The 16148-nt window shown below is 39.8% G+C and overlaps 3 protein-coding genes across 4 annotated transcripts; all 3 read right to left on the bottom strand.

The window, feature by feature from the left end:
* Positions 1–69: 69 nt before the first annotated feature.
* On the bottom strand, positions 70–9082 carry lrwd1 (leucine-rich repeats and WD repeat domain containing 1). Its single transcript, XM_053617979.1, has 16 exons — positions 8218–9082; positions 7597–7680; positions 7177–7411; positions 6960–7079; positions 6731–6877; positions 6549–6647; positions 6026–6457; positions 5714–5828; positions 5117–5223; positions 4645–4852; positions 4218–4290; positions 3969–4109; positions 3178–3278; positions 2661–2819; positions 2185–2294; positions 70–1285 (listed from the first exon to the last, which is right to left on the bottom strand). The coding sequence occupies exons 2-16, from the start codon at positions 7674–7676 to the stop codon at positions 1136–1138; spliced, it is 2277 nt and encodes a 758-aa protein (XP_053473954.1). The 5' UTR covers positions 7677–7680; positions 8218–9082; the 3' UTR covers positions 70–1135.
* A 380-nt stretch (positions 9083–9462) lies between these two features.
* Positions 9463–12379, bottom strand: alkbh4 (alkB homolog 4, lysine demthylase). Its single transcript, XM_053617981.1, has 3 exons — positions 11835–12379; positions 11386–11577; positions 9463–10548 (listed from the first exon to the last, which is right to left on the bottom strand). The coding sequence occupies exons 1-3, from the start codon at positions 11940–11942 to the stop codon at positions 10030–10032; spliced, it is 819 nt and encodes a 272-aa protein (XP_053473956.1). The 5' UTR covers positions 11943–12379; the 3' UTR covers positions 9463–10029.
* A 543-nt stretch (positions 12380–12922) lies between these two features.
* On the bottom strand, positions 12923–15796 carry polr2j (RNA polymerase II subunit J). 2 transcript variants are annotated; one of them, XM_053617982.1, is made up of 4 exons: positions 15696–15796; positions 14958–15047; positions 14696–14870; positions 12923–13307 (listed from the first exon to the last, which is right to left on the bottom strand). In XM_053617982.1, exons 1-4 carry the CDS (start codon positions 15746–15748, stop codon positions 13272–13274), a joined length of 354 nt encoding a protein of 117 aa, XP_053473957.1. In that variant the 5' UTR covers positions 15749–15796; the 3' UTR covers positions 12923–13271. The 2 variants fall into 2 exon arrangements, with proteins under 2 accessions (XP_053473957.1, XP_053473958.1); XM_053617983.1 differs by lacking the exon at positions 14958–15047 and having other exon boundaries at positions 15696–15794.
* Between the last annotated feature and the right edge of the window lie 352 nt (positions 15797–16148).

Here is a 16148-nt window from a genome sequence, read left to right as displayed (position 1 = left end):
AGAGCGTTAACGCTTGGTTGCTTGTTTTGACTAAAGAAGAGACCCGTTTAGCCAATCAGAAGCAAGAACAGTCTGGGAAACCACTCCCCCAAGCCTAGCACGCGCGTGCTGCGTGCACTGCATGTTGTTGAGAACAAAGATGCGCGTCTTTCTTAATGTTTTTTTTTTTAAAATTCCATTGTTTCAGTCGTTTCTATAGTGGTGACAACATAGTGTTTCTATGTTGTGTTCTTTTTTGTATTCTTTGTTGTATTCTGACATTCACTCCAGTTGCCATTACAGTTTAAAAACAACCTTCAAACTCATTCACATATATTAGGCTGAGGAAACATTAGGCGCACAAATATTATATAAATATAAGCACACAAATCTCACAAAAAAGGGGGTTGTTGATTCGCAAATCCATATTCTAAGTATTCCAAATAAGCATCTTCATATTTTATAATCAGGAATTCACTTGCCAACACATGCTTCCAGAAATTTCTGTAACAAACCTGACTTTGGTAAGCCGGGGTCTGAATAATAATAAGAAGAAGAAGAAGAAGAAGAATGAATTGGATCTGATGTGTTAGGAGTAAGAAAACTGTCTAGGTTAGTGAGTTCCCAGGACTGGAATTATGAAAGCATGTTATATATGGAGTAAAGATGATCAAATGGCAAATATGTCATTTTCAGCATTGGGAAAATTACACAGTACTGCGTAGATTTGGAAGTGTGTGCTAATATAATATGACTATAATATACTGAAAAATGTTGTGCAGTCTCTCACAGATACGGACACACACACATTTGACATATTTCTTTTAGTTCCCAGAAGGAAAAGACCATTTACAATCATTACATATGTACAATTTGTTTTTGTTTTTTAAACTAACAAACAAAACACAGTACTTGGAATAATAAAAAAAAGTACAATTAAAAATTAAAACACTTTTGATATCAAACCAACAAATCCTGATTAGAATAAACTGTTGAGTCTCTTGTTAAGTCTCATTTGGACAAAGCCTGAACCGAATACATCCACTTCTGTGCAAGAACTTGCAATGGAAACCTTCATCACTTGCTTTGGTGGGTCTCAAGGTCTGAAGCCCTTCCTGGAAAATGGTAGGAATATAAAACTGGATCACTTCCTGCTTCACGCGGATACTCGTTTCCAGATCACCACCATGTTCTTGTCACTTAGGGCAATCAGATAACGAAACTCAGGATCCATGGCAACGCTGTTGATGGACGCCCCCTCGATCGAACCAACTCCACTTCGCACCGGAGACGGCCATTCCAGCACCTGAAATGACATCATGACAGGGGTTTTAGACCTCACGGTGCTTGTTGTACATGAATGGAACACTGTATGTGTCCTCTTTCAGGATGTAATCATCCTTTGCTTGTATCTTTCTCATTTGTAAGTCGCTTTGGATAAAAGCGTCTGCTAAGTGAATAAATGTAACGTAATGTAATGTAATCAGGGAAAGTGGTGTGTATAAGAATGTTAATACATTCCAGGATTTATTAATTTCTCAATTTCAACATGTGCGTATACCTGCATAGATGGTATACAAATAAAATAAATAAACACATATAATATAGTATATATCGCCCTCTACTGGCAGATGTTTACATCTATTAGTGTTTCACTTTGAATGCCGATAGTGCATTGCCCATACACTCATTTACACCTAGGGTAAATGTACATACCGGAATGCTTTAAGGGAGTGGTTTAAAAAAACTGGAGAGGAAAACTACAGAAATCCTGGCAAACATGTGAAACTTCACATAGATGGGGACCGGAGCTAAGAGTTAAACCAGGGTCTATGGAGTTGTGAGTCAGCAATGCAACACTACACCACACCCTGTGCCACCACACTAACTGTGCAATTCAAATTTAACTGACAAGGAAGGAGAATGATTGCTGCCAATTGCTACATTAGCTTGCCAACCCTTTATGGACAAGTGAGCGAGGCTTACAAACATGACCATTGATCCTATTACATAAGTAGCGACATTTGCCTTAGGGTTGTGTAATCTGTGCAAAAATTATAACCGTGTAAATAAATCATGTGACTTGCCATAGATAGCTTGCCAAAAACCACACACTGGACTACTTCTATTCATTTTCCAATAAACCTACTGTAGAACTGAGACACTCTCTTAATAATAGCTCTGTTGCCATGTTAGTACCCACACCTCTGTTGCAGGAACTTCTTTTCCACTCTTGAAGTTGGCCTTCGCAACGTCTGTGATGTGATACGTCCACAGTCGGCCTTTCTCGTCTCCGCACACAACGTATCCGAAGCCTGTAGAGTGGCAAAAATAACACTTCATAGACAGGCACATTCAGACATTTGACAAATGGCCAAATGTGTACAAAGGTATCTAAAATTACCCGACGGGCTTTTTAAACCTGTTTAGAAATTGCATAAGAACCTATTCAAATAGTAATTTGCCTGTAACCATAAACTGACACACAGTGGGAACTAGAAAAGGTGAATATTGTGTTGCTTTCCTAAGATTTAAAAAAAAAAAAAAAATCACATCCACACTCACATACAAGTAGTAGGAGTTTCCTTAAAGTTCCTAAAAGGATCTAAAGTGGATTTTCACCCATCATTAGGAAAATGCTAAAAATGCTAAATACTATCAAATCTGAATGTGATGCTGACCAGGGCAGGTGTTTAGGGAGAGATATGGGATGTCCGTGTTGGACCACTGCAGTTCAGCCAGGATCACAGCAGGCACCTCCTTTTTCCTCCCCTGGTGCAACGCTCTTGTACCACTCCAGCTCCACAAGTAGATAGAGCCCTGCATGTGGCTCTTAGATGCTGAGAGAGAGAGAGAGAGAGAGAGAGAGAGAGAGAGAGAGAGAACAGGATATTTGTGTGGCTGGTACAACAGCTACAAACAGTTGTCGTCGTCCCCCTGGTTGGGTTTCCTGGCTTTACATTTACAAAGCGGTGACACTGGAGACTCCTTCCAAAAAATGATAAATAAACATCTCCTCACAGAAAACATCGCCATATCAACAACTACACATTTTTTTTACGCATCTATTAATCCGTTGACATGATGTGTCCGTCATACAAGTTGTTACGTTAGAAAAAATAATGTTCACCATCAGTCATAAAAAATGTACTGATGCACACCTACTAGGGCAGTATAACAGTGACACTACTCACTCACCTACTATGTCTTCTGTAAGGAAGCGGAGTCCATCAATAGTGCGGTAGTTGTCCTTATTACTCTTCTTGTACACAGGAAATATAATCTCCATCTCCTCCGCCCTGAAAAGCACACCAGCAAAGACTTGAATACACAAATCCTGAGACATTTACAGAAATAACTCACTCAACTCGTGTCCGGTGAAGACTTTAGACAGACGCTTCAGGGCATTTGGAAATTTGAATTTAGGATTGAACTCGCCATTAAAAAGGAGGCTGATCTGACCTGTATTCTTACTCTCAATGTTTACATGAAGGTAGGCGTTACTTGAGTTGATTAATAAGGTCAGGTTTATAAGGTGTTACACTGTACTAGAGGTCGACCGATTGATCGGTTTTGTTTATTACCAGAGCGGCCTCTAGAGGTGAAATAAAAAAAACGGACAAATTTAGTCTCTATTTTTGTCACTTTACTTTTTGGTTCAGTTTAGATGTATATCTTTTATTTACTTTAAAATGTATTAATAGTTTTATATATATAAAAAAAATCAATTTTAAAAAAGTACAGTACATTTTCATGGTGCAGTAAGTACTGTTTATTTTTGTAATAAAGTTCAGAAATATTTTACTTTGAATGTTATGTTTTCATTCAGCAGCAATTAAAAAAAACAAAACTATTATTTGATTAATCGTTATTGGCGGGTACCGCACGACTTAATTCTCGGTAAAATCCATTATCGGTCGACCTCTATACCGTACATTCATTGGAAGGTTTAAATGTAGTATAAAATGCATGTGTTTATGAACAAGCACCTCTTCTGCATGTTCTTGCTGAGCTGGATGTCGAAGCTGTAAAGTCCTTTGTCGCAGCCGGAGATGAGGTGCGTGTCTGGGGAACAGGGTGGCAGGCAGAAGTGCAGTGGAGTGGAGCAGGTCTCCATTATTAGCAGCTGACTGGTAGAACAAGAAACACCAATGATTATACACATTTTTCGAAAACAAAAGACTGAATACACTCACTAAAATTGAAACAGATTAAACATAAAAGGCAAAATAAAAAACCTGGTTTTGAAGTTGTAGTCTCGGTCCAGCCCGCCGATGTCCCACATGATGATCTTGTTATCATATGCGCCAGCTAGAAACAACAACAAAAAACTTTAGCTTGGGGTTAAAGAGTATAAAATTTATAGTGTACTAACTTCCAGTCCTACTTAATGGTAACTATTGGCAGTAACATATTAAATGGCATAGCATCGTATCAGTAGTGCAAGCTACTGATACTATTTTCGAATAGATACAAGAGGATTTTTCGCAGGTTAGAAATGTACAGTGTCTAAGTAAGACCTAAAGGTGAGATGTGGGCATAAACTGATGACCAGAGGAACATGATAATTTTGAGATCTAGCAGAACAGATTTTCTTATCATGGTCCATCACCGATTCAGAAGAAATCAGACTATTTAGATCTTGATCTCTTGAGCCACACTTACTGAACAGGAAGCTGGTTTGGCACGGGCTGAAGCGTAGCATAGATATGGATCTGCGGCTGGCGCGGAACTCGCCATATGCCAGGTTGGCTCTGGGGTGGATGAGCTTCACCACACCCCTCTTCCCTCCTGCGGCGAGGATGCTGCAGGAGCGAGTAAAGCCACCGTCACGCGCCATCAACACTGTGGTCCAGGCCACCGTAAAGAACTCCTAACAGAGGAATGACATTTCTAAGGTGATGTAAACAAATGGGCCTCATATGGTTGATGTCAATATAACGACTATTTTGGTAGTAGCGAAACAGCAATGGCAACGAATAAAGACAAACAGGGACGGGGAGCGTCTCTACGTATTTATTAGTTTTGCTTGAGGTCAGTGAAGCATTCTTTCATGCAAAAAAACAAACCTGAGCAGTTTTGAGAGACACCACCTGGTGGTGAAAAATTGTATTACAGGAAATAGCTGGTTACACACCTCACCAGGGACCTTATATTTCTTCAGCACATGGCCAGACTCGCAGTCTATCACACACACCGTCTCCCCTCCACAAGTGGCCACTGACTGTCCCCAGGCACCTGCATCTAAAAAAGCAAAAATACAAACAGTCATTACGGTGGCACCAAGAAGAATGCTCTATCTAAACACTTCTGAGTTACGTTTGTCTACTTTTGAAATGGTAAAAGCCAAAAATTAATGGAAAGATGTAACTGCGGTTTTCCTCCATAGGTTTTCCTTCATTTTACGGCAGAATTTTTTTTTTTAGATGGAAACTAAACACGGGTAGAACCTAAATGCAAGCGTTCTACACCATTGGATCGTAGACCATATTCTACATATATTTGAGAAAATCGCAATGCAATCTTTTCCTTGTCCTTATCACCCGAATTGCATCTCTGTGTTGAGTTTCCACCAAAACAGTTGCTTGCTGCTGCAATAACTACAGTCTTGGTCCTTGGTATCTCTGTATCTTTGACACACGAAAGGAGACCAAGCACTCCCCATGACGACAACTGAACCTAGCTTAAAATGCAAACACAATGAATTGCCCAGGATCCATTTGAAGATACTCACTGCTGTTATGAGTGGGCTCGAAGGCACAGGCCCACAGCTGGGTGCTGAAATCCTCTGAACTGTCATGTTTACTGTGACACTGCAGGACGTGAAGAGGTTGCAGACTGGCTGGCTCCTACACAGAGACACTCAACAATGAGTTAACAGCTTTGTGATGAGCCATTAGCAACAATACACAAAACACTGACGAGCGAGGGATGGTGGCCATCCAGAGAGGGAGGGATTGTAGCAATACATTTCATAGTAACATCTAGGTATCTTGTGTAATATGTAAAGAATAAAAAAACACAACAAATTTATAAACATGCATACCTTTGGAACTTGGTATTTAGTCGCTTTCCAGATTTTTCCATCTTCTGTCTTGGTGGAGCTGCTTGCTTGCGGAGTCATAAGCTGAACTTTGAGATTTTTCTTCGCTCCTTTCGCAGTGCGCGACACGGCGACCTGTGAGACTGTTGCCTTTTTTGGGGTGCTTTGCTGGCGAGTGGATTTCCTTAGACTTGACTTGGGAGTGTTCATTTTCATGCACACTGGGCTTGATACACTCGAGTCAGATTTCTGAGGGGTCCCCCGCAGCCGGGAAGATTTTCTCAGACTCGCCTCGACCGAAGCAGCGCCGGACAACCTGGTTGTTTTGCACGGACTGGCCTCTGGCGCCACCGCCTGGTTTATCGTCCTTCTCTTCCGGGGGTTTTCGGCGTTGCAGTTTGCGTCAGGGTCATGAATTTTTCTCTTGGAAGGAGACTGAAAGCATGTATTGATTCATAAAAGACATTAATTAGACTCTAAAACATGACATTTCAGTATTGTTGTTGAACCGAATCGAAATGCTTACCCCATTCTCTTTTACAGGAGCCTCTGCTGTAATACCTTCCTCCTCCTCCTCTTCTGGATCAGTCAGCGATTTGAGATGTTCTTTTGCAATAATTTCAACCTGAACCACAGAATTGCAATTTAAACGCAAGAACATGATATATACATACCAAACTAAAGAAATTTAATATCTCACACACACACCCTCCATTTGGTGTAGTCATTCAAAGAACTGGGGCCATATTTGACTTGAAAGCATGCTGCATTAACAAATTTCTTCTCAAGCTCCTCCAAGCTTTGTGAAGATGGTGGATCAGGGAGACTGAAGCTCTTCTCCCACACCCCAATCACCTGTAACAAAAACGCCATCTTTAATAACGTGGAAAAAGTCAATTTCCTAATTACGGGAAAAAAAGCTCAGTTCCAAACTCACCTTCTTCCTAAGGATCTCACTGTTCACGTAGCGAACGTGGTTGGCCATCACACTGATGTCCTTCCCATTCAGGAACTTCAGTCGGGGCAAGAGGAACATGACTTTGTGCTCATCGCTGACCTACAGAAACAAAACAATTCTGAAAAGACAAGAACCACACAAACAACAAAAGCAACATGCTATCCTTCAAACTGCATGTCAGTGTCATGGGTCTTACAGTGAGGTATAAATTGTCATCCAGCCGCAACTCCTGCAGGCCAGTCAGGGCCTCCAGCGAGGTGACATCTTCCATGTCGTTGCTGGAGAAGTTCAGAAGCCGCAGGTGGGGAAGAAAGAGTCCTGCCGGGAGCTTCTGCAGCATGTTCCCGGAAAGATCTAACTCCTCCAGCGCAGTGAGCTTATTCAACAAGGCCACGGAAAGATCTTGATTTTTTAAGCCCATACGAGATAGACTGGAAAGAAGAACAAAGAAGAAACAAAGTTCATGTTAAAGTATTGCTTCTTCAGTTGTGACTACCTTAATACTCATATACATAGTACTCAATAGTCAACACACCGTCTATTTTTACTACATCCAGAAGTATACACAGATTATAGTTATATAATCAATGAACATCATAGCTCTAAGAACACTTACTTTAAACTGGTAATTTTTTCCAGCATGTTTGCTTTAGGTGAGCCTTTCTCCAGCAGTATTCTCTCCGTAATCTTCTCCATGATGCTGTGTGAAAGATAAACACCACATTAATGTGGACTGGTGGGTTTTCTTCCCAGTTTAAATAGCACCACAGTTTCAGCTCAACGTTCCTGCCATTGTCTGATAAAGTTTCAGAGCTTTCTGCATTAAAATAGGTAGACTGGGACTTAAGTGGCCACTTAACACCTAGTGATTCAGTGAATCAGATGACTCAGTGAATCAGATGATTCACCGGACCGGCACTGAAGCTCAAAAGTCATCGTTGTTACAATAGTACAAAAGAAACAATTACATCAAAGTCAGTATGAACTACTGAAAACTGAAACAGTTGAAGATTAGGATTTCATTTTTATGTGTTTTTACATGAAGTGAATCAGCAGAAAAGAAGCCACCACAAACGCACGCGACCATGTTTTTACACCGATATGACTCCGTCCACACGATACAGTAAATTAAACTTAAAGTGCGTTAGAAGAAAAACAATCCGTGCTAGTCAGATTCTGAATCTGCTTTAGCAACGTTAAATACCGATACATTCAAAATAAAAAACGCGTTACTTACGGATGCACACTCGGGTTTCCTTCACTACTTCGTGTTTTCCCGGGAAAACGCACCGTGAACTTTGACCAAAGTGACGTCAGTGCGCTTGCGCGTGGAGCTTCGTGTCCGCCATATTGAGTGTGGCTAACCTCACGTTACGGCATACTTTACGACATTTCATTTGGCTATTTAACTGACTGTAATTGAAAGTAAAAATGCAAATATGAAGTAAATATCAGTAAATATTAAGTAAACATAAGTAAAAATGAAGTATACATCAGTAAATATGAGGTACATATAAGTAAAAACAAAGTAAAGGTCAGCAAATATAAAGTAAATATCAGTAGAAATGAAGTAATCATCGGTAAATATGAGGTAAATATAAGTAAAAACAAAGTAAATATCAGTAAAATGAAGTAAACAAAAGTAAATATCAGTTTTAAAAAAATAAAACAAATAAAAATAAATATCATATGGTTGATTCCATTGACTTAAAACTGAGTAGTTTCAGTTTAAGGGTGTTGCTCAAGGACTCACCAGATTAATTATATTACATACATTTATATCATATACAGTATGTATTCCCCATGAATTGACCGTCATATCTATATTATTTATTATTGACATAATTATTCATGTATGATACCCCTTTGTATACTTAATATTTAACAACAGATTCACTAACTTATTTCTTGAGAGAGACTGAGACAGAATGCAATGGAACCATTTCAGGTTTCCCTTTTTTTCAGGAACTTATAAATATGAGAGTTGTTGGTCATTGAAGGTCATCTTGGGGCGACTCATATCTGTCAGCATTCTCAAAGTAAACTACACTTCCCTTAATAAAGTGTCTGACCCGAAACACAGATATTTATACATGGTTAAGTACACAAGTGTGTTACAGGACAATTCCAGGTTTATAGACATGACATTTGAAGTCATATTGACTTGCAGTGTCTCGTAACCTGCACACACTTACCATCAGTGTGACAATGTGTATACTGGACATGCTCTGTAGACTTAATTGTTCAAGTAAATGATTATTTAAATAGAAGGTTGAATGTGAACAATGTTCTTCACACAGATATAGATTTGCTCTACTTTTGGAGGATCCATGTAATGCTTCTGGACATTTAATAGGGTCTCTGTAGAATCCCGTCATTGCTCTCCAGATCATCCACGAAAGAACAAAACGAGCGACCATTCCAGTAAAGTGAACGATACCCTTTTTTTGACATAAATGCATCAACACAATAAACAAATGTGTGTCCAGTGCTCAGATGAAAAATGTGTTTTTGTATTTTTGTGTTACTGACAAATGGTAGGCATTTTTCTTCGCCCGTGATAACATTAGAATTGGCATTTGATGAGTTCAGAGACACTATTTTGTATACTGGAGATTCAGAAGTAGCCAGATTTCCAAGGCAATAGTCAAAGACACAAGGACAGAAAGGATATATGCTAGTCATTTTGCACCAATTACCACAACACATTCTCTTTTAGTAACTGGTATACTTTATTGATTTTTAAAAATTAGAATAAAAATAAAACATTGGTTTATGGAAATTGGGTAGTTGAATTGGTAGTTTGATATGTGGTAATTACATAAAAAGATTGGAGATCACCCACAAAACTGGAAATAATATCCCACGTTAAGAGCTAGATGAGAGTTCTCGTAATCAGTTCATTTTAAATATACTGTATTTTTCAAGGAAGCAAATATAAAGTATATACTTATCCTGATATAATATTTGCATTTTAACCGCATCATGTTTAAAAACAAACATTAGAATCCATAAATAATCTGCAACACCGTCCATGATGAAACCATTTTTACACGGGAACGCCTTTAAAGCTTGACGCTATGTCCAGCAGCTCTGATCCCAGCTTCTCCTGCTCTCCACCATGCAGAAACTCAGCAGTCAGCTCTCTGAAGGTACTGCACACCCTCCGGCCGAGAACGTGCTCTCGGCGAATGGCGTGTTTCCACCGGTGGCGCGCCTCACCGTACAGTACAAATAAAGACCTCCGAGGCATATTTACCGCCACCCTGACTTCACCTCGGTCCATGTCCCCCCAGCCCTGATCTAAGCTCAAGGTGATCATAGTGTCGGAAAGCAGATTAAGAGTAACCAGGCGCTCCCCCCACAGCCAGCTATCGTCCAGGTGAGGGTCAATGGCAGAGCCACGTTTGGGGCTGTACTCCAGGTTGCACTGTTCTACCGGGTGGAAATCAGCCAGCAAAGGCTCTTTGGTCATTCTGTCCACTAGCTTCTGACTGATTGCAGGGAGGCCACTGAAACCCCCAAGGCGAACACGGCGCTTTTTGAAGTTTACCTTCGGTCCAAAGTCCTAAGAGAAACAACATGTTTATGTACAACTATTCCACATGGTAGGTAATCATATTTATAGCTGCCTGGGAAAGAAACATTGGTAGTCGCAACAACCAAACAACCAAAATTGATGACTAATCAGGTTTTGACCAATAACATAACATCTAAAGTTTAAGAACACATCAATACTTAATTTAGGCTATTTTCTAACATTACCTTAGCTTGCTGTTCTGCTTGTTAAGGAGACAGTTTACCAAATGCAGCAGTTTACTAAAAACAGTCGAAAATGATAGATGTGAGAAGTGAGATTCTAGGATGCTGATAATCAAATTTCTGACTAATTTTCCATTGTAAACATACACTTTTTTTTTTTTATATAAAATTGCATACGGTGAATAGGTTAGAAATTTAGCGGCATCTAGTGGGGCATCTTTCAATGGTACTGGAATGAAACTGTTTAATAAAAATTTCTCCCATTTAACTTTTGGCAGTAACCAAACTTGAAAAATGCTCAAACTTTACTTCTGATTGGGATACATGCAAGAAAGAGAAATATTTCAGTTCAGGATAGCATGCTGTATGTCAGAACTATATATATAACGTAATAGAAAAATTGACCATGTGAAGGGTTTTCTCAGGCTGCCATATATAGGTCAATAATATATTATCTATTATAATATAATATTATATAACATTTCCCTGTTCAGAAACACACCAAACCTGGAAATTAAGTAGCGGGTTGGATTAGGTGCCTTGAGGGAAATTTATATGTATTGTACTCCGGCTTTCTAGTACTGTACTGGGGACTACCGTAATGGTAATATATGAGCAATTCACATATTACAAAATGACAAACCTGTTTGCGCCGTCCAGACTGAGACTCTCTCCAGATGTTCTGGTCCATTTGGGCGACCAGCTCTCTTTCCTCTTCCTCAGAAACAAAGTTCTCCCACAGGAACACACCAGGAAATGGAAAAGCCTGCTGAATATTACCACCAACTGGCACAGCTAATTTTGACTCCTGATCATAGGTAAAATCATAATGTGCCTGGAATACAGGACATAAATGCATTATGTTAAAAGCCCAACAGGGAATAGTGATATCTAATTAGCTACTGACCACAAAGCAATGAATAAACAGACTCACACACCTCCATAGATTTGAACTGGCATACCTTTCCAATATGGCGGAAGCGTTAACGTATATGGGAGCAGCTAGCAACAGAGGCTAACCTACACAGATGTCCTATTATAAACCTTTCTAGTCACACTCATACTGTTTTACTGAGTGATTATCACACTTACCGAGTCTTTCTTGTTCAGCAGTTGTCGCTTGTCATCATTTGCCTCACATAGCAGGCAAGTTCGGATGCCTTTACAGCCACAGTTGACTGTCTGCTGCCTGGCAGCCATCAAGCAATTTTGCTCGTGTGCACCTCGGTAACGTGTCCGTCCGCAACATCAACGACTAAAATAGTTCCGGGTTTTCATTGGTTGACGTTTCATGCGTTTCTATCTAGAGATGTGTGCTATTTGTTAATTCCACAGAGTTTCATGGAAAGTTTGGCCAACCCCACCCCATCCCACAGAGAATCTGACCAACACAGATCCCACCCAATCCAGTAGAAAGCTTGACCATTTTTTTCCTGATCCTTCAGAAAGTCTGACTAATCACACCCACGCCCTTATTATTATTTTACTAATCATGCTTGCTCTCTTGGCTAATTTTACTAATCCTGCCTAATTTCATAAAATGTTTCATAGAATACTTGACCAATCTTGCCCACTCTCATTGACAGTTTATGAATCTTGCCTGTTCCCTTACAAAGTCTGACCCATCCCTCCTATTCTTATGGAAAGTTTGACCAATCCCTCTTGTTCTCAGAAAAATGTACTAATCCCACCCTGCATTCTGCTCAGTCCATTAGAAAGTTTGGCCAAATTTTGCCTACTCTCATAGAAAGTTCCTTCCCACTGTTAAAATTCTTTTGACCAATTCTTCTCAGTCTTGAAGAAAGTTTGACCAATCTTGCCCACTCATGGAAAGTTTGAGCAATCTTGCCTGCTTTTATAGAAAGTTTTACCAATCCCAGACACTCTCATAAAAATCTGACTAACTCCGCGCACTACTGTAGAAAGTTCAACCAATCTTGCCCGCTCTCACTTTTTTTAATGAAGCACATCCAACATGCCTCTATGCTAATTAGCGAGAACTTTCTTTACCCCATTACTTTCGAATCTGACTTCCAGACCACGCCCCCATTTGACCAAAAGCTATTCATTCCTGCAACTGTTTTGTTGGGTTCTGCAGATCCTATCCTGATGCAGACGCTGTTTCCATATTCCAAATTCCAACCCCACAATATAAACACTGACTGAACAATTCAGGTATCAAAATTACATTTATTCATGACAAAAAAAATTACATATAATGGATTTGTTTCACTGCAAAAGTTTATGCACAGACCAGACATGTACGTCAACGAAAAACATCACTATAGCATCACGATACAAAGGGTTTAAATCAAAATTCTCTCAACACTGTAATATACAAACTGAAGATGACTTCACAGACAGATTCAACAGTCTGAGGTGGGGGTTTCTTGGACTGGAATGGGGAGAATGTTTAACTTTAGCAGGAAAAGTCCCAAGCTGAAAAAGACAAACTGAACAGTTTAAGCTCCTAGAGGAGGTTGGAGGAGTCGTCAGTGGGGCATCCATAGTTTGACACAGCTGTATCCTTCATTCAATTCCTTCCTGCTTGTCTTTGATGGCAACCTAAAAAAAGAAGGGAAAATGGATTAGTCGCTGAAGCTGAATGCAAAAGAAACTGCATTCGGTACCGTGTTTGGGCAAGTAACACTTCCACACATGTAGTTTGGGTCAAAACGACGAATTTCAGATATTACTCACATATCTACACATTGTCAAATTCTTGAATCTGATTGGTCAAAAGGTGTTGATTAATTTTCTATAACAGCAGCACTGAAGGCAGTTCCAGCTACAGGGTAAAATCCCAGGATTATATATAGTATACTATAGTATATATAGTATAGTGGACATCCGACATAAATAGATGTAATCATAGTTATGGTGAAGGTTTCTGTGAGGAGATATTTGTTTAACATTTTTTTTGGAAGGAGTCTCCAGTGTCACCGCTTTGTACTGCTCAGAGGTGAAGCTGTAACCAAGTTTTCAGGACAGAACACTAATTTTTGTCTTATTAACTTCAACAGAGAGGTGGGTTAAGGAGCGACTGTTTATAACTGTTTATAATGTACACTCGCCGTCCACTTTAATAGGAACACTTGAACACTCCAGCAGTTATGCAATCCGCCAATCATGTGGCAGCAGTGCAATGCATCAAATCGTGCATATACAGGTCGAGAGCTTCTGTTACTGTTCACATCAAACATCACCGTGGTTGTAAAGAGTGCTTATTTGAGTTACTATAGACTTCCTGTCAGCTCAGACCAGTCCGGTCATTCTCTTTTGATCTCCCTCATCAGCAAGGTATTTCAGCCCGTAGACCATCAGTGCACAGAAATTTTGTTTTTCGCACCATTCCATGTAACTCCTACAGACTGTTGTGTGAGAAAATCCCAGGAGATTAGCCATTTCTGAAATACTCAAACCAGCCCATCTGGTACCAACATCCATGCCACGATCAAAGTCACACGATCTGATGAGGCTTTATTTTCTTCATTCTGATGTTCGACATGAACATTAACCGAAGCTCTTGATCTGGATCTGCATGATTTGGTGCATTGTGCTGCTGCCACATCATTGGCTGATTAGATAACTGCATAAATGTTCAGACGTACAGGTGTTCCTGTACCAAGGTGTTCTTATTTTTTTTTCTTAATTATTTAAATTATACTATTCTTTATTATTTAATAAATAGTGTTGGCAAGTTGCTGTGGTCTAAGAACAACAAAACACTTCAGGGTAGCTGTTATGGTAAAATAATCAACTTCATGGTGGTAACAGTAACTCTGCTTTGTTTCGGGATGCACCACTCCGTCCTTTCAACTGAGTATTTTCCCCACAACAGCACGCCCCGTCACGTTTCATTCCTTACAATTATCGAATCGTAACGTTCTTAATCACAGTAAGTAAAAACAAAGCAGCAATGTGGTACTTTGTCCAGCCGTAGTAACGCTCACCCTGAACCTCTCCTCCAGCAGCGACAGCTCGCTGATCAGATCGGTGATGGCGTTCGTAAAGGCTTCCTGAGGACTGTAGTCCGGCGTCGTCTGGACCCGAATCACAATCTTGTGCTCCAGCGGATGGGGAACCTTGTACCCAGCAAACAACACCTGAGGGTCCTTCAGCAGCTGTCTGTTGTAAAAGAAGACGTTTGGGGTGTTAAATTAGTTGACGAGCGATTCTAAAGCGAGACCATGACGAGAATACAGACGTCCTTACGATCTGATGATGTTTCCCAGCGTGTGGTCTTCTTTATTCAGCGTGAATAAACAAGCATTGGGAACCTTGGTGTCCTTTGTTATTGTAATTCTGCAACGGTGATCACATTAGCGATTAATGTAACCGCAGCTGCATAGATACTACATACACAAGAACTAATTATGAAGGAATATTTACGATATGTTCACAAAACTAAATGAATGTTAGTTAAGGAAGGAATAAAACCAAGACTTTCATGAACGTACGCTTACTTTAAATAAACATTAACTTAAGCACTATTTGTTGTTAAATAAGGTGTTTTAATCATCAGTCTATTATTAGACTTAGATTAAATAGTTCGTCGCTATACAAGTCTCAGTGAACAATGAGCTGTCACCATAGAAACGATAACATATTAGAACACGCGGATTGATATAAACCTTGCAGTTGGAACTACTTTCAGAACAAGCAAGCAAACACAGCTAGCTGGCAGCATTTCACTGAAGCCGACTCGTCCCTATAACTTCAGGCTTCAAACTTCAAAAACACATACATACCAACTTATTTGGAAATTCTAGAAAAATACGGAATTTGGTTTTCGTTATCCTGTTAGCTCAAATTAATGAAGTTAACGTGACAAGCTCATTTAGCTGGCTAGCTAACTAGCAAACGTTCTCTCACCACAAACAAAGCAAAGCATGCAATTTTTGGAGCGGAATATAAAGATTGTATTCTCCAAAGTATACACTCCAGACTTACTTTTTCTCGCCCTCAAACAATAAAAAGGACTCGAAGGCCGGCGGCGCGTTCATCTTCTCTGTGTGTGTTTGCTTTAAGCGGTAGTACGAGACACGCTGCTCTTACGTAAACGCGTAAAACATACATGAGAGTAATTCCACAATGCACCACTAGAGGTCGCCAATTAGCTTGTTTGATTCCCATAAAAATCTGCATGATAATAATCGGCAATGCTACATACAATGCCGCAAGCTGTAAATAGAGGGGCCGATTGGATAGGTGACCAAAAAGTATGGGAGAAAAAAAAAAGAGGTAGGGCGAGACAAAACATACCATATTACAAATTAGTGTACGGAGATTTTATATATAAGTATGAACATCTAAATTTGGACTGGGTTAATTTACCTAACAAAAAGATTTACAAAAATAATCGAGTACGAATATGGAGGTATGGTGCAATATAGACATCTTACA

The sequence above is a fragment of the Ictalurus furcatus genome, chromosome 28, assembly GCF_023375685.1.
Source record: "Ictalurus furcatus strain D&B chromosome 28, Billie_1.0, whole genome shotgun sequence".
NCBI classification, from domain to species: Eukaryota; Metazoa; Chordata; class Actinopteri; order Siluriformes; family Ictaluridae; genus Ictalurus; species Ictalurus furcatus.
This window is presented reverse-complemented; position numbering and strand designations above follow the sequence as displayed.